The sequence below is a fragment of the Artemia franciscana genome, chromosome 13, assembly GCF_032884065.1.
Source record: "Artemia franciscana chromosome 13, ASM3288406v1, whole genome shotgun sequence".
In the NCBI taxonomy this organism is placed as follows: domain Eukaryota; kingdom Metazoa; phylum Arthropoda; class Branchiopoda; order Anostraca; family Artemiidae; genus Artemia; species Artemia franciscana.
Genome location: NC_088875.1, coordinates 2,959,502 through 2,986,212, shown reverse-complemented (window position 1 = coordinate 2,986,212; position 26,711 = coordinate 2,959,502). Strand labels below are relative to the sequence as shown.

Genomic DNA, 26,711 nt, shown 5'->3' with positions numbered 1-26,711 from the left:
CTATTGATTCTTAGCATTTTGCTAGAGCTCATAATATATGAACTCTTGGCTCTTCCGACCTCGTCACAAGTGCCATATGAGCTCTTGGCTCTTGTTGTTTTACTAGTATTACCTAAGGAAGCACAGTTATAAGTTCGACATTTAGTGTTCAACATGCTTTAAATTTGAACTTCGACTTTTATAAGGTAAAATTTGTATAGTTTTCTTAGTTAATAAACCTTGCTATCCTCAATCCATCGATGAAGTTTTAGTATATTCAATTTTGTGGTAACGTCCATTTTTATTATGTGTATTATATATATTATTATATATATTATTTATGTATATATATATATATATATATATATATATATATATATATATATATATATATATATATATATATATATATATATATATATATATATATGTATATTATTATACTATCTTTATAAACGTGCAATAATTGTGTATGTATGTAAATACCAACGGAGACCACACGGCCTTCCCATCACAAACATCCAAACAAGAAGAACAAAAGGGAATTCTTTTTGCAAGACAGTGGAAATCTAATTTGAATGAATATTTCGGCCCTATGTCCAAAATTTTTCAAAACATTCCTCGCATCCTAACTTCAGCGAAGTTCAACCAGGAGCCTTGGTTCACCATGGGACCTATTTTAGAGTTCAACCAGGACCTATTTTACAATTTGTTCATCCTTAAAGGGGGTTTTTCCCCACTTCCTTTTTTATTTTGACCCAGATTTGGAATACATTTATATTATACGTAGAATTAATTACAGTGACTGAGTACGAAACAAGAAGAGAGGAACATAAATCATCGATATGCCCGAGAGATACTCCGATTTCAGCATAGGAAGCTAGTATTTTTACCACAAAAATACAAGCCTTTGGGGGGACCATATTTTTTTTTCTTTCTGATCTTCCTATCTCTACTCGTGATGTAATCGAAGTCTAACTTTCTAGCACCTGATTATCTTTTGAGATATTCATCGTTATTAGTTTTTAAGTCTGAAATTTCAAGGCAGCAAATGATTGATAGTCAACCGTTAAGTTAGAATTATTTGTAATACCAAGATAATTATATAATGTGGTTACCTTTAGTTTTGTGAATTGCTATTAACATTGTAAAAGAGGCAGGGACATGAATATTCTTCGAATTGTGTCTGCATATATATATATATATATATATATATATATATATATATATATATATATATATATATATATATATATATATATATATATATATATATATATATATATATATATATATATATATATATATAAATAAATATAAATATATATATATTCCATTTTGTTAAATTATTTTGGTTCTCGCAATGTTAAGTTATTTAGTTGGCTTGTTAAGTTACAAAAGTAGCATTAACCGATTTTGATTTGTTCTAGGTGATACTGAGTCTGGGAAGACCACGTTAATAGCCAAGTTGCAAGGTGTTGACGATCCAAAAAAAGGAAGTGGCCTTGAATATACCTATATAGATGTTCGGGATGAATATAGGGATGGTAAGTGATTTTCTTTTACTCTCTGTAGTGCAAAGTTAAAAATAATGATTGTTATGCTCTGAGGACTTTAAAGAATTTGTAGCAGGAGATAAATCCTTGCAGATAATTAGTCTTTAAAGTTTTAATCAACACTAACATGCTTGTTGTTCTTCACTTGAACAACAAAGAAAATATATTGGCTTGAAAATCCATAAAGTGGCTGTGAACACAATATATTATATATACGGCATTTTTTTCATGTTTTTTCTTTTTCCTCAGATAGCTTTGCACTGGAACATCGTAAGAGAGCTGTTTAATATCTCGTTTTAAAGGAAATTGATATGGTTAAAAACGTTTTATAATTGAAAAATAACTTTTACAATATAATCAATTTTTTACGAAAAACTGCATTTTTCATGTATAAGATTGATCGATGTGGTAATAACCGTAGGCTGTAGCCAGGTTAAGAACACATATCGAGAACACTTTACTACGAGAACACAAAGAATTTGTAGCAGAAGATAAATTCCTGCAGGTAATTAGTGTATGAAGTTTTAATCGACACTAACATGCTTTCCGGGTTGCAGTGGTAGCCTGCAACCTAGTAAGAGACAATCACATTCCTTAGTAAAAACTACAATAGCCCATAAATCCTAAAAATGGAGCAAGAGCAAAGCAAGTAGTACACTATTAGTACCCACTTGTCCGAAATCCCTACATAGTAAACTGATCGTCTCTTGGCTTGAACAACAAGCGAAATATGTTAGCTTTAAAATCAAGAGAAGCAAATAATTTCATTATGCAGTTAGACAATAATAGTTTTGTTTGATGTGCAGGTGTTATTAATTATTGATTGGTACATTTATTGAACTTATATATAGGCTCTGATCGAAACGAATAAAAGCTGTTTACTTCCTCTTTGCAGGTAATAAAATATACTCTAGAAACGGACATTTCTCAGGTTTCGAGTAATTCTGTTTTAAGTGGTACTTATATTGAACTTATATATAGGCTGTGATCGAAACAAATAAAAGCTGTTTGCTTCCACTTAGCACGTAATAAAATATACTGTAGAATGGGACATTTCTCAGGTTTCAAACAGTTCTGTTTTAACTGGCACATATGTCTGTTGAACTTGTATATAGGCTGTCATCGAAAGAAATAAAAGCGGTTTGTTTCCACTTTGCACGTAAAAAATTATGCTGTAGAAAGGGACATTTCTCAGGTTTCAAATAATTCTGTTTTAAGTGGTACGTATATGGAAATTTCATTTCCATATACGTCCACTTTGTACGTAGGAAAGTATTCTGTAGCTATATTTATCTCAGATATTTCTCAGGCTTTGAATGATTCTATTTTAAGTGGTTAATGTAAGGACGAGGATATGCATGGTGCAAAAGATTGGAGCTATTCCAATGTTCTGGATCTTTGCCCTACTGTAAGCTCCACCCTCAGAAGAGACATCTTGAAAGTGCAATCGTGATGTGATCTCAGGTTGACTTTCACGAGTTCATCTAAACAGAAATGTTATTGTGAACAACATTAACCTTATGAAGTTGCATCAGACAAGAATGCAACTTCAGTAGTTGCATCAAGACAAATTGAGTGGGGTAGAAAAGTAGCATGTGTAGTTGTATTAACATCTAGTAGCTTAGTGCTGCAATTAGTTGTTAACAATAGCTGTAGTTTTTTGAGTCATAATGTTGGGCATACCTTCTGAAATGACCTGGAGATCAACATAACTTGTAAATAATTTGAAACTAACTCCATTAATAACAGATACAATTTTCTGATTCGATTGACTTAGATAGATGTGTTTGTAGTTAGATATGATTTCCATTGTGCCATTTTTGGTACAGTTCTGAATTCTGCATTTCCCTTCCTTATCTTTAGCTGATTTGAAGTCCGATAGTAAATTATTCTGGGATATATGAGAAGGATAAAAAGCAAATATCTCTCCCTTTTACATATTGTATGACACAATATAAAAGCTGAAATACAGCTCTTGAATACAGGATAACCTTTCAGCAAAATTGCAGCAGAAGAAGTATTTCAACAAACCAAATACTTTTGGATCTATGCCGTTTTGTTTCACTGAAATACTTAAGTCAATAAGCAAAAAAAAATTAAACCAAAAAAAAAATAATTTGATGAAGAAAGAAAATTAACACTTATAATATTAGGTAAGGGACTCATGGTAAAAACAATACTATTAACTAACCAAACATGGTGTTCTGCAAATAGTAAGTGTTTATGCTGAGATGTCTAATCTTTGGTTTATTTTACAGGATTGTATTTGAACGGGGAGGGAGAGCAAGATGGGTTTACAGTCAATCCTCGGCTTAAAATTAAATCCCGTAAAGTTTGCTTTACGACTGCTGTCTATGTAAATTACTTACTGTTTGTATTTACAAATGGACCCGGGCACTACCTTTGCAGCTCTCCCTTGTGCTAGAAGGCGACAGACGGTCGCATTCTTTTGGGTGTCGTCAAGGGTCAAAGCGACAATGATTTCAAGCCAGGAGGGGTCCCATAGGCGGCCGTGTCGTCTAAACCTTCCAATTGGTTCAAGGTTGGATTTGATTGTGTTTTTCTGGATTTTAACTGGCCTCGACGCCTTTTTTCCAGCCTGATTACACCGAAGTGCTCTGGAAACAAAGGAATTATCCAGGTCTGGGACAGGCATGTCAGAAGCAGGATAGATAGCGGCGGCGAATAGGCGCGGTGGCGGTAGCGGCGGCGAATAGGCGCGGCGGCGGTAGCGGTGGCGAATAGGCGCGGCGGCGGTAGCGGCGGCGAATAGGCGCGGCGGCGGTAGTGGCGGCGGTAGCGGCGGTGGTTTTCAAGTCAAATTTCTTTTACGTTCATTTATGTTTTTGGATCAGCTGTATTTGGCAACGCCAGGTTTACATGTGTGTGAATGCACGATTGCGCCTTGATGGTTCCTCATATAATCCTTTCCTCCCTCTAAAATGTGAACGTTTTTGTAATAATGCATACTTTTGGGCTACGTGATGGCTAAAGAGGACTCTTCCCTTGTTTTAGTTTACTACAAAGATTGTATCCCTCCTTCGCGCGAATCTGAGTGTTAGCTGGCTTACTGATGCTTTTTACGTTATCACTCCTGTTTTAGTTAAGGCTTTTATAAACCGATAGTAGAATAGTCCGCTTTAGAATTTTTAAATCTAGGCCTACTTCCAAATACCAGTGTTTTTCTACAATGCCAAGTATTCTTTGGTGGACCAAAAGTTTCTTTGGCTTCAGCCTAAAAGCCTGCTTTCTCTGCTATTTGTAAATAGTTAAAACCTTGGTAGCTGAAAAATATTATATATTTACCAAAGGAATTTAACATTAAAATCAAGCTTAAACGAATAATAATCACTGAAAACAAGAGTTTGGTTACTGCCCCCTTCCCTAAGAGGTGACTTCGAAATATTTGGATTAGATCTGTCCAACTGAATCTCTCTATCTCTCTCTCCCTCTCTCTCTCTCCCCCCGCCTCTCCCTCTCTCTCTCTCTCTCTCTCTCTCTCTCTCTCTCTCTCTCTCTCTCTCTCTCTCTCTCTTGTGTATATTTCTTTGTTTTCATTTGTTTAAAAAATAAGTGATTCATGTACTATCGTCTTTTCTTCTTTTTTTCTGTATATTTGAATATTCTTTTTCAGACCACACCCAATTGTCTGTATGGCTGCTTGATGGTGACCCTTCACATTCCCACCTTTTATCCTATGCTTTAAACGAACGAACAATTAACGACACGATGGTAATGCTGACTCTAGCAATGACCACGCCCTGGGCAATTCTTGACCAGCTCCGCTCTTGGGCAACAATTCTACAGGATCAAATTGATAAACTATCTATATCTGCAGAAACTATGAGGGATTTACAAAATAAATGTAAGTCGAGAAGCTGAGTAGTTAATGCTTTGGAAACTGGCCATGGCAATGAAGCTACCAATTTGATTCACTCTAATTTTTAATGCTTCAAGATGTTATACCATTAGATTGGCTCGTGAGTGCGGTAAAATGAGTAAAGAGGGGTAGGTCCTGGCTGAGTGGCCAGATGTCCTGGCTGAGTGGTTGGCGAGCTGGCGTGGGAATTCTGTGTCCAAGGGGTATGGGCTCAATCCCAGTTGTGACCAGTTATTTAGTTTGGTACGGGGGTCAGTGGCGTGACTATAAGCTCAGCCAGAGTCGACCCAGCTCTAAATGGATACCTGGAGAAATCTGGGGAAGGTAAGCAGGAAGGGTGCGTGAAAGCACAGGATGGTTGGCCCTCAACCCCCCATTGCACTTCCTGGCTGAAGAGCCATGAAACGGAGATCAGCATCGCCGGTTTGGACCTTAAGGGTCTAGTGCCGTCTTACTTACTTACTTACTTTTATTAATATCCCAAAATGGCAAAGCAAAATTTGACAGTTAAACATTAAATTATTGTTTTTGAAGTAAATTTGACCAACTCCATACTCAACCACTAGCTCTGTACTCGAGGCTTAACATAGTTATGATTGTGTAGAATTGAGTGTTGAGAGATGAAGTGTATGGAAAGCGTGAGGTTGATAAGAGATGGCTGGTGAATATATTGAGGGATGACTGTTTTGCAAAAATTATGAAATTAGGACGATTTTTCAGGTTGGCAATGGAGCACAGAAATGAATTTTCGTGATTTGTGTTTCTCTGTGTTTATGTTATGTAGTGTTTTTGTTATCATAATTATCTAAAAGAGAATTTTCCTTTTTGTTTTGTATTGCCATGGGCCCAGGGGTTTTAGCACAATAAAACTTACTTGCATACTCTTCTCCATGCTGTATGAATGAGTTCTACTCTTAGGTTCAAACTCTATTATTGCGCTCAAGGATATCAAAATTATGTATCTGACAAGCCGTATTACTTATCCTCTGTGATTCATAGGACGAAAATGACGCCATAGATTAGGAGGGTTTTTACTTGGCATTGTCTAGATTTGTTGTTGGATCAATTACACGCGATAACCCCAGAAAACAAGTGAGGTCAAGTAGTCACGTGTAAACTAACAATTTAACCATTTCAAAAATAGAAAAACATATTAATTTATAAGCTCAAAAAGGGACAGTAATAGTGAAAAGCGTCACACCCTCAGGGATCTGTAACAAACTTTGTTTACATTGGAGTGTACATGATCATGTTGTTATTTTCCTAGTTTCGTAAGTCTTTCAGCTGATATGTGACCAGATAAGTATTTGTTGTTATCTCTTACAGGTTACATTCAGGGAATTTAGGGCTAGCCGGATATATCAGATAAGGGATGCTCAAAGACACTATATACTCCTATACGTGGTATCATTTGATAACATGCATACATTTATCCATTAGTTTTTTTACTCTTTCTTTCTTATTTTACTAAAATCTTTGTCAATTTGAAGACTATTGTGTGGGATGTTATTCTATTTTTATTGTTATATTTGATGTTTGATCCAGTGGTAGCAGACTGAATTGATGCTCTGTTTGGCAATACATGGTCCAGGAATCGATCCTGGCTGTGATAAGGTTGAGCGACAAGGTTGCTACTTGTCTCTGTAAAAAAGATCCAGCAACTGAAACGTCATTTTGACGCCCTTTGTGGCATTAATGGCTAAGGAAGGTCTTTGTCCGTTTTGTTTTGTTTAATGTATACGATGGTGATGTATACAATACGATTTGTTTTGTATTTTTGACTGTTCGGTCGCTAAATTACTCGCAGCAGTCATGTTTGGCTACAAATGAGCCATATCTTTACCAATAATCCTGAATATTAAGCTGTTTTTCCTCCAAAGACTTCGACGACGGGTGATGAGATATAAGTAATCCATCAGATCATGAAAAAAAAAAAACCTCCAAATTGACCGCAGTATATACTACCTCTGTATAACGTGGTATTTGACTTCACCTGCAGCTAAGGCCTGATGTGCATTTTCTTATACTTTAGCATTCGGCCCAATTTGGTCTTCCTAGTCAGAGACATTTACACGAATTTCGGAAGCCATATTATAACGGGAGAAGGTCTTACTGAAAGCTTTGAAACATCGTCGGGCATCAAACTTTGAAAGAAGTTGCTGGCTTCCTTTTAGATCTTCAGTCCTATTGTGACAATGCTGATCCCACCACCTGCCTCTTTGGAATGACCATCAATACCTCGAAAACGAGAGCATTGTATTGTTCACATTAGCTTAATTCCCAGGAAAGTCTCAGTCTCCAGATTGGAAGTGACAATATGGGCTAGTAGAGGACTTAATATACCGTACCCCCAGCAGTAACCCGAGACAATATGAGACGGCTGGAACTTGTAAACTCCAGTTACCTAGCCAGCTTAAAAGTTTAACACAGTTTACTTCAGTTTTAAAGCTCTAATGCTAATTTAGAGGAAGAGCACTGAGCCTTGTGATATTAGTCACATCTAATCTGATTGTTATATACTTGTGAATCACAGACTCTTAAAACAGATGCTCAGTGGTGACTCACTGTCTTAGAAAGGAGCTCACTGTGACCCATTGTTGGTATGAAATACCACGGTAGAATCTCCAAGATGGAGTTTTGGCGATGTCTCAAGGTCAAACGGACCAACCGTAACATAATAGAACTGACACAACTTAAATGGTTAGAACACACCCGCCGCATGGAAGACGTACATCTTCCAAAGATCGTTTTCAGGGGTACGGTATTCACCCTAGAAGTCTCTTACCAAGAGATAGATAGACAATTATGTGTCTGATAGAAGATAGAACTTCATAAAGAGATTACATCAACAGGCTGATGAAATACAAGGCCCCTAAACGGTCTTTGAGAACGAATGGGAGTTCCGTATTAAGTGCTTTTTGTTTCTTTGAGGTTTTGTTTTATTTTTTTTTTTTTTTTTTTTTTTTTTTTACAAGGCATCCAAGATACAGCAAAAGTTTAGTATCTAAAGCTCTGTTTCCAACTATTTCTGCCAGTGAAGGAAAGGCATATAACGCTTTTTGGATTTAACAGAAATTTTTGATAGCTTGATAACCGAATGACATGAGCGGAAACAGATTGAGCCAGTCGGTGAAAGTTTCTAAGGTTGAGAAAAGAGGATGGTTGTGAATAAAGTTGACTTGCTTTTAGACTTCCAATTCATCTATCGACAGTCGAGCGGAAAGTGTTACAAGGCAACTTATAGAAACTGAGCCATGGTCAAAGTAATATTATAGTCATGTTTTTTGGCAGATATTTTAATGTGGCATTAAAGGGCGCGCATATCCCCCCATCGAGAGCAACTGAAAGTAATTAAAAAACTGAATGGTAAAATCCTTTATTTAATCTTTAACTTTTCGTAATGGGCTATAAGCAAAATTTTAGAGCATTTTAACCTTTAAAGTGATTAGCATCTGCATTGCGAGAGTGCAAGCCGTAATATCTATTACTGGATAAGGTTTTAATCAATAAAAAAATTGCGCAAGTTTAAGTACAGAGTAGTAACAAATTAGATCTAATTAACCTACTTTTAGTTAGGGAGAGCTTATACCTTAGTCTCTTTATCTTTATTCTCTTTTACTTCTCTCTCTTACCTTGCTTTCTTTTGAATTTAAATCTTACCTGACTTTCTTATCAGTGTATGATAAGGAATAATCGCTTGCCGTATAGATTTTCTTTAGTATTTAATGTATTAGTATTTAGTACTAAAGTATATACGTAGACAAGCAGAGAATTCTGTTTCAAAAACGTATTACGACTCCAAAATTTTGTTCTTTTTACAGACATAAAAGTTTTACAAAAGAACCAAAAATGTCTTGCATTCTTTTTACCGGCTCAAAACTTCACGTATCATGATTGTGCATATTGTGTATTTTATTGTTATTCATCTATTTTATCTATTATTTTATTATTATTATTTATTATTATTATTATTATATTATTAATATATTATTAATATATTATTTATTATTAATATATTATTATATATTATTATTATTATTTTATTATTATTTATTATTTTATCTACTATTTTATCTATTATTTATCTTATTTATCTATTATTTTATCTATTGCTTTACAGTGTGCTGTATTTTTTTTTGTAACATTCTTTTTTTCTATTTCTTCACATTTTTTCTTAAATTTAAAAAAATTTTATACCCTCCATCCGAAAAAAAATCTGCGCACGTCCCTGTTCCAAGGTGTTCGAAATTTTGAACAATCAGTAGAAGTTAAAAAGAATTTCAAAATCCTGGGATAAAGGGGTTTCACCCCCTTCACCACCGTACGAACGTAGCGTCAGACATTTTCATGAGGTAATAAGAAGCAACAATAGACGCTTGAAGAATATATAAAAAATTGATGGCTGTCTAAGTTACGACGACTGGAAAAAAAAAGAAAAGGAAAAAAGAGGTATTTCAAAGTGAAGTATGAAAAATAATCAATAGTTGAGTTCGACTTTTATTTTTAAGGAAGGCCAGATTTTTGGACCTTTATCATCACCTTTGACGAGACAAAAGAGAAGATAACTTTAGCACGCAGATAATTTTTTAATATTTGATTGAATGATGTTAAATGACTTTTGTATTTGGTTTTGTTCATAATTTGTTTTTTTGTATTTGGTTTTGTTCATAATTAAGCAAAATATAGCGTCAAATAAAGCTCTAAAGGTGCCTTAATTTGACACATCATCAATGTACATCAAAGAGAAACCGTAGGAATAATGTAATTGGCTAATCAAATTACGTTACGAAAATAAACAAATGGAATTAAAGCAGCGTTTTTAACACAAAAGTACAGAATAATAAACTCTTTCTCTGTGATTTCTAGTTTAGGTAGATAAAAGAAACTTCCAGAGATTTCCCAGAATTAATCCAGATTTTTCAGCAAATTCTGGAAAATCTCTGGAATTGTGTTGCGAGAGCAACACTTTGGTTTTGTCCCGTTTTTTTTTTGTTTTTTTTTTTCTATGCCGTCTATCTCAGCTTATTCCTGGAAACTGGTAAGGGTCTAACCTGTGCGGTTTTTACGGAAAGGGTGGACCTCAGGCCGGATTGATGAATATGACATTACATTTTGGAAAGCTCCGTAGAACTCTTGCCTGGGGCCAAAAAGGATGGTTTTTGCTTGTCCTCGAGCCAGAGCCTATGGTGTGCGAAGTGAAGTGGAGTTGTATAGCCTATGTCAGAAAGGAGTATCTGAAGTTGTGCAGCCAAGCTTTTGTTTCATCAAATCATGTTTCTGCTTTCGATTGGAAAGCTCCGTTCTAGCAGGCAAGCAGGCAGGCACCAATTTCAAATTGAAGATGGACTAAAATCTATAAGTGTTAAATATATGCGGCAGTTCCCTGGTCCCACAGCCAATATATCTTCTTTGAGTGATAAACAGAAAAATTTACAGAAACAAAAAAGTGCGATTTTCCCGCGGGTCCGAAAGTGCTGCCATCTATTGTTTCTACCCATTTCTGTTCGTGATTTCAGCTGATTTTACCATTCTTTTTTTTCTACTTGGGATTGCAATAGAGAAATGGTATCAGATATGCCTCTTAAACTTTAAAAGTTCTCTCATTGCTAATGAAATTAGAGCTTATCCTTTGCTCCTTTTTAAGTGGTGGTGTTAGAAAGTTGGCCTCCGGCAAAAAAGTACACTTTTGAACTAAGACAGATAGAATTTTTTTTCAACGGCAATCGATAGACCTTGTTGAGCTGATCAAAGTATATGTCATCCATTTTTTGGTACAAAAATTCCTTCATGAGATATATCAGTTCGAAAGTTTCAAGGGGTTGACAACTTCAGTGGTAAGGTACACACTTAAACCAAAAATAGGCCGATACCAATTGTGAGATATGTAGGGGACTTTCAAGCAACAGTCGACTATTAGCTTATAATTATCTTTGGCAATGAGGGGTTTGCAACTTTTGCTAGTTGGTGTACCCATTATTTGTTTCCGGTAAACTTGATGTATATCACGGGAGAGGGACTTGTAAGTAAGAATCGGTTGCTAGAGGAGGCTCATGAAGGGCTACAAATTTGTGCAAATTGATGCACATCTATGGTATTTGATCCTGAAAAGTTACGGATAGCTTCATAATACCAACTAGATTATATAAGATAATGTTCCAAGTTTCCATCCGTCACGATGTCTATGATTGAAAAGGATAAAGTTCAACTCTGGCTGCAAACTCAATTTAGCCCCTTCTTCCGATATTCTTTTGCTGTTGTTTTTTCAACGCTAAAGAATTTGATCATGTGATTACTGATTGTGTTCTGCTTTGAATATGCCGTTTTGAATGCTTTGATAGTTTTGACAACTTCAGCATTTAGCCGATAGCGAAGAAACGAAACCAAAGTGTTGCTCTCGCAACACTTTAATCGGCGAAGCCGGACAAAGATTGCCGCAACACTTCACGTTGCCCAGGCAACGTAGGTCTAGTTTTAGTTGAAATATTGAACAATTTTAATTGATGTGATTAGCTTAATCAAGGAAGTTACACTCATCTAGCCAGACTACCTTCTTTGCATATTTAAGGCATTTTCTCCAGAAACGGATTTTCGACTTATAAGTATTTTATTATTATTACATTATTATATATATATATATATATATATATATATATATATATATATATATATATATATATATATATATATATATATATATATATATATATATATATATATATATATATATATATATATATAATATTTTATTATTTCAGGTAGTAGACGCTGGCAGAACTACATAGAGCCAGGAGATGAAATAGACAATGCACTTGCAATGAGACGAAGTCAGCGTCTGAATCCGAATTCTGGAATGACGGATTCAACAGAAGATCTGGAACAACCTCCACTGCCTGATGGTGTTCTTAATAGGAATTTAGGAGTTGATTTAGTTGTAGTTGTAACAAAGGTAAGCAATAGTAGCTACTCATAAGATAGGAGTCTTTGAGGAAAAGGGGAGTATGCCAGGAAACTGATCTAAGAGGAGGCACTTAACATTGCTTTAACAGGGACTACTAGTACCTACTAGAATACTAGAATAATTCAGTACAACCTAATCAGAAAAACGTCAAAACAACTCATAAGACATCTTTCAATAAAAGGGGTTGTATATCAGGAAACTGATTTAAGAGGAGGCGCTTTAACATTATTTTAACCGGAATTAACTATTTGCACCTATGATATTACAGTTTTACCTAACAATCCTGGAACAGTTCAAAACATCTTCAATTATAATGTATTACAATTTGGATAGGTATTAAATGTCTTGAATTTATTTAAATCCAACTTCGTTTTTTTTTTTTTTTTTTTTTTTTTTTTTTTTTTTTTTTTTTTTTTTTTTTTTTTTTTTTAATAGCCACGTATTTTTGTTTTCAAACTATCTTTCTTGACTGTAAAATAGTTAAAAAAAACAATAAATAATTTATACTAAATAACTTTATAAATATATGAACTAAGTTTTAATTAGACATTTAATTATTATTATTATTAGGAGGAGGGGCGGACCAACTATCGGTGGGTCGAGGCTCAGGCCTTCAAGGTCATTTGCCTTTTCGCCTCAAAAACTATGCTCTTGATTTATGGTTGGGGGGGGGGCAATGATTGGTTCGGCTTCCCCACCCTTACCATATATCTTGCAAGCTGTCGGACTTCTCCTTCCCTTACCATGTCCTCCAGCTTAACAATAACAATAAGAAATATCTCAAGCTGGTTTCTAATTTTAGCTGGAAATTCTTCTATCAGATGTCTTCTTGTTTCCACAGTGGCCATCTCACATTTTTGGCATAGTGGAGATTCACCTTTCCCTATTTGGGAAAGTTGTTTCACGAAATTTCCAATGTTGTTTCACCAAAATTCCTGTTCGGGCTTCTGTAAATTCTCGTCTCGGACCTTTACAGTCGTAGAAAATGTTCAGTCAGGGTGGGGTTGAACTTTGGGAGTAATTCCTTCGTTTCCTTACACCCCACCTTTCTGTGCTAATTTCGTTCTGCTTTCTCATTGCTCCAACCCCTCACTGCCGCCTTCCAGCAATTCTGAGAAATCGGATGAAAGATTCTGGACCATAATATCTCAGTGATGTCCCAGCCTTAGCTGCTTCATCTGCCATCTCATTACCCTTTATTCCAGAGTGCCGTGGAACCCTCATCAGGGTAATTTGGCTTCCTTTGGATGCCAAGCTATTCAGGGTTCGTAGCATTCCAATTTTCTATTTTGCCGACTTGTTACATTCTGAAGAGCCTTTAGGCCGGCTTGATTGTTAGCTAAGATACATATATCTTTTCTTGTTGTTCCCATTTCCAACAGTCTTCCAGCTGCCCGTTCTATTCCGTACATTTCAGCCTGAAAAACTAGCAAATTTCCCATGTGATAACTGATTACCTCCTTGTTCATCGATATATTCATATATCCTGATATTGAGTATCCTGATATATTACCACTCCTGTCCTTGATTTTCCATCAAACCGCGAATCATCAGTATAACATATTATCGCGTTACTTTGGTGGAGCAGGTCTATCCCCTGCTCCACTTCCTTTCTGTTATTCGTGACAATTTTGAATTGCCTCTCCGGTTTTATTGTGGGATATTTTTATCTTTAGACATCTGTAGCTCCTTGCACTGAAGCAAAGAGCTACAGATGTCAACATGGTCTTTACTTTTCACATTTGGTATCTACTGTCTTTGGGTCAACTGACAGTTTATTTGTAGTCTAACAACAATTTTTAATGCTTCTTGAAAATTTTCTACGGGTAAAAATCCCAAGATGAGCTCCATGGATGCTGTACCGGTTCCATAATACGTTGATGTAATCATTAGGCATGCTAGCCTTTGCACCCTTGTTAATGGGGTTATGTGGCTCGCAATTCGAGTTTAATTGACCCAAATCACTATTCTATATAGCAAAATCGGTCTAATTACCGTCTTATATAAATACATGATCTTATTGGGAGTCAAGCCCTATTTCTTTCCCTCCATTCATTGACATTGAGCCAGGAAAGCTGTGGCTTTCCGTGCCTTTTCAAGACAATGAGCTTCCCGGCTCATTTGGTGATCAACTATGACCCCTAGGTATTTCACTTGCTATTTCGGGGATGATGGGGGATTATATATTTTTAGAGAAAAGGGAGCTTGTCATTTCCTTTTTTTTTGTGAATACTACTTCACTCTTTTCAGATGCTAAGCGTAGTTTATGATTCTGTGACCGTTTTTGGATTTTGTCCAGCATGCGCTGTCCCAATTCTAACAGTGTCCTTAAACATTTTCCTCTCAGTTAGGATAGTTGGTATATAGCCGCATATGCCTTCCCATATCCGGATTACTGTTTTAATAAATTCAGCAGGGTGTTCATGACCAAGCTCCACATATGTGGGGAGATTACTCCCCCCCCCCCTGCTGGCATCCTTTCTGAACAGTCTTCGATTATTTTTTTTTATTCATTTTTGTTCAACAACTATTTGTCGATTTCTGAGCATAATGAATTACATTTCTGAATAGATCTATCTATTCTTGTTTCCTCCATGGCCATATCCACGGATTCAAAAATAGCATTATGAAATGCTCCTTCTATGTCAAGGAATATGCCTAAGGCGTGTTCTTTACATTCTAAGATATGCTCTACCCGCCACACCAATTGGCGAACCGCTGTGCCTGTAGAGCCTCCTATCTTAAATCCCATTTGTTTTTGGGATATCGTGTTTTTGGTCTCCAGATTACTTATCAGAAACCAATGAATCAATCGTTCTATCACTTTCAATCGAAAGTTGGTTAATGTAATCCTTCTATAAGATCTGTGATTTGAATAGTCCTGTTTCCCTGGTTTAGGAAAATGCCCCTGGCCTTGAGCCATGTACAGGGGACATAGTCCAAAGCAATGATTATCTTGGCAATACCAATATAATAGGTTTGTATTTCCCTCTATCCTTTCTTGAGGATTACCCTGTTGCCTGGGTATATCCTATTGGCTCCAGGGGCTTTTTAAGGTTGAAAACCATTCACAGCTCTTTTAGACATCTAATACTAAACAGTTAATGATATAAAACCTTTAGTACAAAACAATACTAGACATTTTAACTAACATTTAATAAATAAACTAAAAATTAAATGAATAAAATAATATAAACATAATAATAAAATAAATAATTATAAACAAATAATATAACAAATGAATGTATGCAAAGAAATTTGGTATGCACTTGGTAAGTGTTATTTTTTTATTATTATCGGCCTAGTTTACAGTAAATGGAAAAAAAAGATACAATGAATAACGATAAATAACAACATGAAAATTGCACCATTGGAATCACCATGGTAGAAAATCCCGTGGACGAGAAGTACAGTCCCCCGTCTTTCCACTATGGTGGAAAATACGATAAATAACGATAAATAAAAACATGAAAATAGCACCATTGGAATCACCATGGAAGAAAATCCCATGGACGAGAAGTACAGTCCCCCGTCTTGAATAACAAGGACTTCTTCGCATGGGAAGCATTGGTGTGTCGCCTTTTTTGTCAATATTACGTCAGTAATCGTTTTTTTTTTCTGCAACTCCTCAAAGATACCGAGGATAATATACCCCAAAGTCTCTTTTTATGTGTCAAAATTTCATATTTTTTTAAGGGTAAATTTAAGAATAGTCAAGTAAAATATATCTTTAATCCCCTATTTTAGCGAAACCCTATCTTCACTTTTTTAGTTACTTCACCCAAGTTATAAAAGATATTTCTGTGAGGTTTATTGTGTTTATTTTTAAAACCAAAAAAAAAAAACGGACAAAAATTTACTTTAACAACAATTTTTTTTTCTGATGGAAGTAAAGAGCAAAGTTGAAACTTAAGACTAGCAATAATTATTGCCACGCAGTTTGTGTGACATCTGTCCCCAGAACTGGTTCAAATAAACTGTTTCGTGATGTTCCCTACCTTGTAGAATTTTATAAAACTAGTACTTTACTAAAAACTAAGCTTGCTGGAGTTTTTTAGATCTGCAAGCTATTTAAAGGCTTTTCTGCTCCTAATCCTGTTTGTTCCGTCAGCCTTGTGTTTTAAGTAGAGCGCTAGTTTTATAGACTTCGGCAAATATTACGTCTAAGTTTATTTGAACCAGTTTTACAGATATATATATATATATATATATATATATATATATATATATATATATATATATATATATATATATATATATATATATATATATATATATATATATATATATATATATATATATATATATACGACATAAATAGCGACGAAAACCACACTGCCTTTCCATAACAAACAAACACAAAGTAGAAACAATAGGAAAAATCTTTTCAAAACAGTGGAAATCAATTCAGTGGATATTTTGGCCCTGTATTTTCAAAAAGTTTTCTAAAAAACATCATTGTTTTTAATTTTTCACATTTTGATGTGAGTTTATATATATATATATATATATATATATATATATATATATATATATATATATATATATATATATATATATATATATATATATATATATATATATATATATATATATATATATATATATATATATATATATATTTTTATTTCTTGTATTGTGCTAAAGACGGCCCTTGGATATAGGGCCGAAATATCCACTGAATTTATTTCCACTGTCTTGAAAAGATTTTCCCTATTGTTTCTACTTTATGTTTGTTTGTTATATATGGCATAAACGGTAAAAAGTTGATTTTTGTTCGTTTTAAGTTTTCAACTTTGCTTTCTACTTCCATCACAACAGCTTTTGTTTATTTTATTATCAGTGCCGAATAGTAACTTTCAAAACAATCTATATTGTTTTTTGCATTGAATTCAATAAACCTATTAATTTCAGACTGATTATATGTCAACACTGGAGAAGGAAATGGAGTATAAGGAGGAGCACTTTGATTTCGTGCAGGCTGCTGTGAGGCGGTTCTGCATTCAGTATGGTGCTGGACTGTGCTATACCTCTGTTAAAGAGGACAAAAATTGTGACGTTCTTTATAAATACATTGTACATCGTATGTACGGACTGCCATTCAAAACTCCAGCTTTAGTTGTAGAAAAAGATGCTGTATTCATGTAAGGCTTTTTTGCATTGTTTTTTTTATGGCACTTGCCCGTTGGCCAAGTGCCATATAGGGATTCCAATTTGTGTGTGTTGGTCCCCGTTTTGCTAGTTCGGGCACTTCCAGATAAGTTAGTACAATGAAAGTTGGCAGGCTTATCAGGGACCGGACCAGATTAAATTAGAAATAGTCGCTTCCTCGATTCGACCATCTGGGGGGGGATAGTGGAAGGACGGTTAATTTGGAAAAATTCGAAAAGAGGTAACTTACGAACGGGTAATCAAACCTTAATGAAATTTGAAGTTTAAAAGGACCTCGTGTCTCAGAGCTCTTATTCTAAATCCCGACCAGATCCGGTGACATTGGGGGGAGTTGAAGAGGGAAACCGAAAATCTTCGGAAACGCTTAGAGTAGAGAAGAGTAGAGAGATTGGGATGAAACTTGGTAGGAAGAATAAGCACAAGTCCTAGGTACCTGATTGACATAACTGGACCGGATCCAATCTCTTTGGGGGAGTTGGGGGGAGGGTTCCAGTGCTTAGGCGAATTCGGTGCTTCTGGACGTGCTAGGGCGATGAAAATTGGTACGCGTGTTAGGGACCTTCACAAATTGACTTGAGAGTCGTTCCCCGATTCAACCATCTGGTGGGGGGGTGGGGCTGGAGAGAGGGGAAATAGTGAAAATTGAAGTATGATTACCTTACGAATGGGTGATCGTATCTTAATGAAACTTGATATATAGAAAGATCTCATGTCTCAGATGCTGAATTTACAATTAAGATTGGATCCGGGGACATGGGGGGATGGAGGGGGAAAACGCTTAGAGTGGATAGATCGGGATGAAACTGGATGGGAAGAATAAGCACAAGCTCTAGATACGTGATTGACATAACCGGACCGGATCCTATCTCTTTGGGGGAGTTGGGGGTATTTCTGGTGCTCTGGAGGGTTTGAGATTAAGCGCAAGTTCTATATACGTGACTGACATAACCGGACTGGGTCCGATCTCTTTGGGGGAGCTGAGGGGATTTTTAGTGCTTTGGCGAGTTCGAGAATAAGCACAAGTCCCAGATACGTGATTGACATAACCGGACCTCGTCACAAGTGCAATATGAGCTCTTGGTTCTTGTTCTTTAATGTGACACAGTTCCTCTGCCACTTAAAGTAGTGTAGCATGGCGTTAAATTACCAAGTACATCACAAAGAGTTTTTACTCCGAAAACCATAAAAATGAAAAACATCTTATTCATACCTGAAAACGAGATTTTCTACGGTTTTACTTTTGGTTGTTAAAAATTTATGAAAAAAGATCTGGTTGCAAAGTTTTACCGTTGCTGCCGCACTGAATCGTGAAAAAAAGTAGGCCTAAAAAATTTGAAAAATTGGAATATGCTTTTTGTTCGTAAAAATTCAAAAATAGAAAATCTGTTCTTTAATGATGCTTTCAAAGAGTCTTTCAAATTTTAATGAGTCTTTCAATGAGTCTTTAAATCATTTTTTTAATGAGTCTTTCAAACCCAGTCTACTCTTGTCTATTGATATGTGCTATTAGACTATGGCACACAGAAGGCAGTCGAGTGATTTTTATCATGGCCTCTGATAAAAAAAAATTGATTTAATTGGCCTGTTTGTGCTTACATAATTAAAACTAAGTAATAAAAGTGATTATTGGAATTAGGAGAAACTGTGATTCTCCAGGATATGTGTAAAAGGATAAAAATAACAAAATGGAATTTTTTTGTCCTTCTGAAAAGGTATTCTTTTAGGTAAGTCAATTAAATAATAATTTAAAGCGGTAAATTTGAATAACTCCAACAATAACCATATTAATACATAGGTTAGATTTTTAGCTATTCGGTAATATATACATTTTTTTTTAGTTCCTACTCGGGAACAAGATATTAGGGTTAAATTCATACATAATATCTCTCTTCAATCCCTGAATTTTTAATTGTTTACCAAGTATACTGCCAATTAGTGCCAGCGTTTGTATTTTACCATACAAATCAAGAATTCGTACTTTCTAGAGCTCAATGATGATACATTTTTTTCGCTCATTTTCGGCTGACTTATCAACAAGTGCCTTATTTTCAAACTTGGTGCGCACTAGATACTAAAACTGCATAACTGCGTATGGAGATTTTTTTTTTTTTCATTCAAAATTGAGCTCAATGATGATACATTTTTTTCGCTCATTTTCGGCTGATTTATCAACAAGTGCCTTATTTTCAAACTTGGTGCGCACTAGATACTAAAACTGCATAACTGCGTATGGAGATTTTTTTTTTTTCATTCAAAATTGAGCTCAATGATGATACATTTTTTTCGCTCATTTTCGGCTGACTTATCAACAAGTGCCTTATTTTCAAACTTGGTGCGCACTAGATACTAAAACTGCATAACTGCGTATGGAGATTTTTTTTTTTTTCATTCAAAATTGAGCTCAATGATGATACATTTTTTTCGCTCATTTTCGGCTGATTTATCAACAAGTGCCTTATTTTCAAACTTGGTGCGCACTAGATACTAAAACTGCATAACTGCGTATTGAGATTTTTTTTTTTTCATTCAAAATTGAGCTCAATGATGATACATTTTTTTCGCTCATTTTCGGCTGATTTATCAACAAGTGCCTTATTTTCAAACTTGGTGCGCACTAGATACTAAAACTGCATAACTGCGTATGGAGATTTTTTTTTTTTTCATTCAAAATTGAGCTCAATGATGATACATTTTTTTCGCTCATTTTCGGCTGATTTATCAACAAGTGCCTTATTTTCAAACTTGGTGCGCACTAGATACTAAAAATGCATAACTGCGTATGGAGATTTTTTTTTTTTTTCAAAATTGAGTTCCCGGGTTTCCTGATTTTTTAACACGTATATGGGTGTGTAAGTTTCCACCTGACCAATTAAAAAAATAGATATCATTTTCTATTTAAAAAGTTTCTATTTAAAACCGGCTAGAAGAATGATCTGTTTTCGTAGTTAATGGATTTCGATCAAATGTACACGCAAGTACAAAAAAAGAAACTCAAAAAATTAATAAGCATGAATATTTTAATAACTAATGATAATGTAGGCTACACTGCTAAAACGTACTAGGCTCGTATTCGTATTCTTCATAAGGGCTTGTGAGATGACTGACCTTGTTTCTTCCATGTTCTTCTTAATTTTTTCTTCTTTATTTTTTGATCTATGTTAAAAAGGTCGAGGATGGCTTAGACTAATAGCTATTAGCATAATTTCAACTATATTTTTTTCCGATAACTCATTCTTTTTTATCGATCTCCCCTGGAGTTGATGCCTAGGGATCGGATGTTTACTTGAGCTGGTGTAATAGTACAATTCCATCCTGCCTAGCTTGTGATTTCAGGATTATGGAGGTGGGTGACTGGGAAGGCCCTACCCAAGGGAAAGGGGTAACCCGGTTCACACCCCTCCCCCTCCAAAAAATATTCGACTCTTAGATTGGTGTTCGAACACTAACCCCAATAACATGATACTGAAGTCCTTGTTTATTATACGGCGATATTCAACCTAAGGCTGAGGTTGAATACCGCCGCTTGAACCGTTTTCCTCCAAGTGTTTCGCTTCTTTTGCTTTTCTCACGATGTTGCCTATAATCACTACTACTTCAGAAAGAAGCTTCTCCAACTTAGAAGGCTAAAAGTTTGGCTAAGAATTTCAACAGAACGAGATAAGCTGAGTGGTTTAGCCCTTACTCTCCGTCCATAGAAACATTGGTATCTGCCCTGAAAAGGTAATAGACATTTTTCTGGGTCAGAAAAATCGTCATTTAGACTTGTGAATACAACTAATACTTTGTTTTTGTGAATACATAATGTACTAAACCCAGCAAAACCTTTTGGTTGACTTCGAATCTAAAATGCATATCAATGCTTGGCTTGCTTATATGGCACTAAAAAAAACTCCCTTAGAGATGCAATATTATTTGGGCGTGTCCTCGTCCGCAAGGTGCAGACTAACGGGACAAAGTCCACAGGAGCATATTCTTTTGCCTCCCCCCTCCGAACAAGAATCCTGGATATGGCTCTGGTAACCGGATTTTATATTTTTCCTTTTTTCGTAGTTAGCATATTGCAATATTGCATAAGTAGAAACAAGTATATTGCATAAGTAGGCTTAGTATATTGCATTTTTTGGTTGGTATTTTTGTATCTCCTTGTCTTTACGGGTCGTGCTTACGGGGAAGACTATGTTGAAGTTAATTTTTTGTGCTTTTAATTTATTGTCATTATTTTTTATATTATTGTAGAGTGGAAATATAATTACCTTAAAGAAAGGGTTAATCTATAATGAAATATTAACTGATATCGCCTTCTTTTCAGTCCGTCGGGTTGGGACAATGAGAAGAAAATAGCCATTCTTCATGAAAATATGGTTTCTGTGAAACCAAGTGACTACTATACAGATGTTATCACGAAACCTGCAGTAAGAAAAGTAAGTCGATAGCCTTATCCTGTAATTAGCACAAAACTATCTTAAGTTGCTATGAGCCAGTTCGCCTAGCTTAGACGGGTTGAATTTTGACTATACAAGATAATTTAGAGTTTATATTATCCTTGCTCCCTAGGAGAAAAAGGACTGAAATGCTTTCAGAAAACTATACTGCAATGTGGTTATTATTTTCTTTTTTCCGACTGAAGACTAACTGGGCTTAAAAAGCAAAAAAAAAAACAGGAATCTAAGTCTAGGAGAATTTTACCTTTTAATTTAAATGCATCACATGCAGTTGTAAATGTATGATTGTTTAGTGCGAAGTTGTTAACTGGGAGGGCAAGTTGCCCACCAAAGTACTCATATGGGATAGGAGGGGGTCTTGGAGTCTGTACTTCTTGAAATTGAGTGATAATTTAACCTTTAGAAGGGAGTTTTGACAAACTAGAGTTTGGATGTTTCATTTTAACTGATAAAATTCATGTCTAGTTTGACCCAAATGCCTACTTTATCCCAAGTACGTGAGAAGACTTTACAAAAGTATGCACAGTTGTCTCCCAATTCATTTGTGATTTGGGATTTTCTCTTGTTATTTTTAGGGGAAACAATGGGGAAAAGAAACGTAGAAAAAAGTGATCTCAAATGCAAACCTCTGACATTCCCATGTTAAGGCACATTGGTTAATAAAGAAAAATAAATATCAAAATTGAAGTTTTTATTCTTTATCTCAAAAGGGTTCACAACATGCAGGTATGCAGGGAAGTGAAATTGAAGTCCTTATCCTTTATCCCAAAATGGTCCACAATATGTAGGCATGCAGGGAAGTGAAATTGAAGGCCTTATCCTTTATCCCAAAATGGTTCACAATATGCAGGCATGCAGGGAAGTTGGGGAATTTACTCCAAAGATTGGTACGAAGATCCCCTCTTCCGCCGGGAAGTTTGAATAAGACGTGTTGAAAGGGCATTTTTGGAAGCATTGAAATCTTCCATCCTAAGAACAATCTCTTTGACACTCTCTGCTCCCCTCATCCTAAATGTGGATATATGATTGTCTGTATATTAGATGATTTTGACCCTGGCATGCAATCAGTTTGTCCAGTTGTATCTGGTTTAATTTTGGATAATAGTTTTACATCGTTCTAGCGCCTGGAAATAGGGATTAGTGAATTTTTCTATTTGGAAGAATTATCGAAGCACGAAAAAGGGGGTTTTAGGTCATAATTTTAAATAATCATAATAATCACAAAGTTAAATGATCATAGTCTTTAGGTCCTTGGAACCAATCATCGGGGAAAGATTCTGGGTCCTTAATTCCTACTACCCACAGGTAATTGTATAATTATTAACAGTCAGGACTATAATAATTGTTTTCACAAGGGGTCTAAAGATGGGGAAAATCTTTAGCAAGAAATGCTTCAAAATTTGATACTTTTATAGAATCATAGCCCCTGGACCCCATTGGCTCCGACCATAGCAAACACTCCTTTTCCACTGCACCCTGTGTTAAAGCCCATTTAAAAAAAAAAAAAAATATTTCTCCTAAAAGAATAAGAAACATTTCTCCAACTTGTAAACTAGCTCTAAAAATAAAGGTCAAAAACAGCATAAACTTCCCCTGATCAAAGATTAGAGATCCCCCTCCCCCTTCAACGGAAACTTTGTGGCTAAATCATTACAGCCGAACCACATTGTTCATAAAGAGCCATATCTAAGAGGGTATTTATAATTCTAAATTAATAAGAATTACCACTTATAATATTTATAGATATGAACATTTATTTCATACGTTAATGTCAAAATGGGTCAAAAGGTCAATGCAAACGAATATAAATATAAGAATGAAAATAAATATAAAAATATAAACGAATCTTTGCGTTTGTAGTTCTTTCTCTGTCTTCTTATCTTTATTATTTTTTGTTCAACATTTTATCTTCTGTTTTTCATTCTATTGAACTGGGTAGGTATATATTAGGCCCTGATAAGTCCATTTCGGAACTAATAGTGGAAGAATATAGTCACTATCTATCGTAAGACCGCCATGCAGGGATATATACAGGGGGATGGCCCTCCAAAATATGAATTTTCTTTTTTTATTTCTAAGTTTCAGTACGTTTTTATTTGAATTTAAGGCAGCCCCAAGAGAAGCAGAAATTCAAGCAGAAGAAGAACAGAAGTTCCTCCAAAGGCAACTGAATATCCTCAGCCAAGGGGCAAACAATCAAAACCAGAGTCCTGTAAGCGTTTCTTGTTTTATCTTCTTTTGTATTTATTATTAACTTTATTATTATCATACTTTTATTTATTCACTGTAGTTTTATTTATTATTGTTTTTTTTTTATAATTATCATTAGAAAAATAATTATTTGTTTAAGTCAATTATTATCTCCATTTTTTTTGCTTAAATTCATGGATAAGATATCAGATAGGCAAGAAGGTAGTATGCGAAATTTACCCAAAGACCCCCTCCTCCGCAAGGAAGTTTGTATCAGACGGATTGAAAGTGCATTTTTGGAAGCATTGAAATCTTCCGTCCTAAGAACATTCTCTTTGACACCCTCCGTCTGTTATAAAAATAATATATATTGTTTGTTTAAGCTAATTATTATCTTCATTTTTTTGTAGAGAAGATATGAGTGAATTTGTAGAGAAGATATCAGATAGGTATTAAGTACCAGGGAGGTGGAAGTAACTAAAGGGCTGGTGATCAAACTACTGTCATATAAATACATAATTGATCGGTAAATAATTCATTGCCGGTATTGACGGTTCGACCTATCACTTACATGTTTTTATATTCTCATTTTGTTCGGTACCTTGTAGTTAATTGTTTTTGAAGAAGGGTCGACTTATCGATCAACCGATGTTAAGTGTGGTCGTCGAAGTGAAATAAAACTTTTTCAGCCTAGCTTTTCGAGTCTAAAAAATAATGGCACCCTAAGTTGTATAGTGCTCTCAGTGTGAGTATATATATAGGCTAATTATATAGGCTATGTATACTATAATTATTATATAGACTATATATAATATAAGTAAATAGGCTTCTCAGTCGAATTGGAAATGCTAAATAAAAAGGTTGGAGGAACTAAAATAAATTATGTATGCGAATGTTTGCGAGCTGACAATTTTGCTTTTGAAGAGGGGGGGAACTAAAACTTCAAGACCTTTTTTATCGTCGATATTGATGAAATAAGTACAACGATTAGAAAACTGTGTCAACTTTCATAAACACATAATAATGGACATTTCATAGTAAAAATATTGTTTGTGTCACGATTCTCTTTGGTGTTTTTAATATTCTTATTTTTTCTATAATAAGTTGATATAAGCCGATATTCAAGCTAATGAATAGGCACGTACATATGAATTTGTTTCTGGGGGGGGGTAAGAAAAGAAAGCAAATTCACTTCTATAAGAAGTGCATGGAAGTTAAGGGAAATTTGGGATTTGGTGGGGCGAGGCTCTTCCCCTTCAAACGTTCCGTTTAAAGCCATTTCCCTTGTTGCTTTATTGCGCCCTTTACGTGAGTACAACTGTATGGCAAAATCTTCAATATATGTTTAATAATGGTTATTCGAATATGTGTATTTCGTACTTTTATTAATTCTAATTCTATAAATTCAATAAAGAGAAAATTTGATGTTGATATTACATTGTATAGTTCTATCTGATTTGCTTAGGCTTCATAAAATTATCATTTTTTTTTTTTTTTTTGAATAGTTTTATCATTCTTGCCTAGAAATTCTCTTTGTTTTTCGTACGATCTACATATCTTTTTGTGCATTTTTACACCCTTTTTTCTTGTAGTGCCAATATTTGTTGAATAGAAAAACAAGAACTGGCAGAATATTCAAAAAGCTAATTAAACCTTGCCGAAGATTGTTCAGTACAACTTAGATTTGTTTACATATGAATACCTTTTAACTACTTTTTATAGTTTTTGCTTGGGATTCTGAATATTTAAGGCTATTAGGAACAAGGATTTGACAGTTAATAATATATAATGGGTATAGTCAAGCGAGGCGTCAAGAAAATGGGGTGGTTGTGGATTTTTTTTCAATTCTTTCTTAGCGATGTTACAAAAAAGGGTATTCTTGGAAATCTAAAATGGAGAAGACTGTTTTTTTTTTCTTTAATGAAAATACTAAAAAAACTTGCATTTTTCCTAATATAAGGGGCGGAGGTAATACAATATAGAGCGAGTCAGAAGGGAGGGGGGGTTCTTGTCCCCCTGTCCTCCCATTTGTTCTAATTGGCTGTCGGGATAGACAAAATAGGTTTTGTCATTTCGAAGCCAATAGCTATTTTCCTTGAATAATCCTTTTCTATATTTAAATTTTAATAAGAGACTCCTCAGAATATCTATACGAAGGCGGATAAAATCATAGGTGGATAGTTGCTGTAGCTGGTAATTTCTATCATTTTCTGAATAATTTTCTGTATTCTTTGTATTTTCCGGCTTTTTGTGTTTTTTTTTTTTTTTAATTTGCCTGTTTTGAAGTTTTTTTTTGTATGTGAATTTTGTTCAACTTCTATCTTCGCTTGTAACTGTTACAATTTGGTGAGCACGTATAAATTTGACCTTTGATTAAAGCTTACTATTATATAGATCGGTTTATCTGATGGAGTTGGACACCCAGCGTTGCCACCTTCACTAAGATCTGCGGCTGTGCAAAAGACTCCTGACCGGCGAATCTCCGTTGGAGCAAATACGCCTGGACAAATTTTATCTCCCAAAAAGGTACCTTG

General features: G+C 35.0%; 1 protein-coding gene across 1 annotated transcript in view; it reads left to right on the top strand.

Annotated features, from left to right (window-relative positions):
- Positions 1 to 26,711, top strand: part of LOC136034385 (cytoplasmic dynein 1 light intermediate chain 2-like) — a 56,125-nt gene that overhangs the window by 16,029 nt on the left and 13,385 nt on the right. Inside the window, exons 3-9 of the mRNA XM_065715532.1 lie at positions 1,410 to 1,526; positions 5,170 to 5,400; positions 12,171 to 12,361; positions 17,288 to 17,517; positions 21,855 to 21,966; positions 24,095 to 24,199; positions 26,572 to 26,703. Coding sequence (XP_065571604.1) covers positions 1,410 to 1,526; positions 5,170 to 5,400; positions 12,171 to 12,361; positions 17,288 to 17,517; positions 21,855 to 21,966; positions 24,095 to 24,199; positions 26,572 to 26,703 — 1,118 coding nt within the window. The remainder of the gene's footprint in view (positions 1 to 1,409; positions 1,527 to 5,169; positions 5,401 to 12,170; positions 12,362 to 17,287; positions 17,518 to 21,854; positions 21,967 to 24,094; positions 24,200 to 26,571; positions 26,704 to 26,711) is intronic.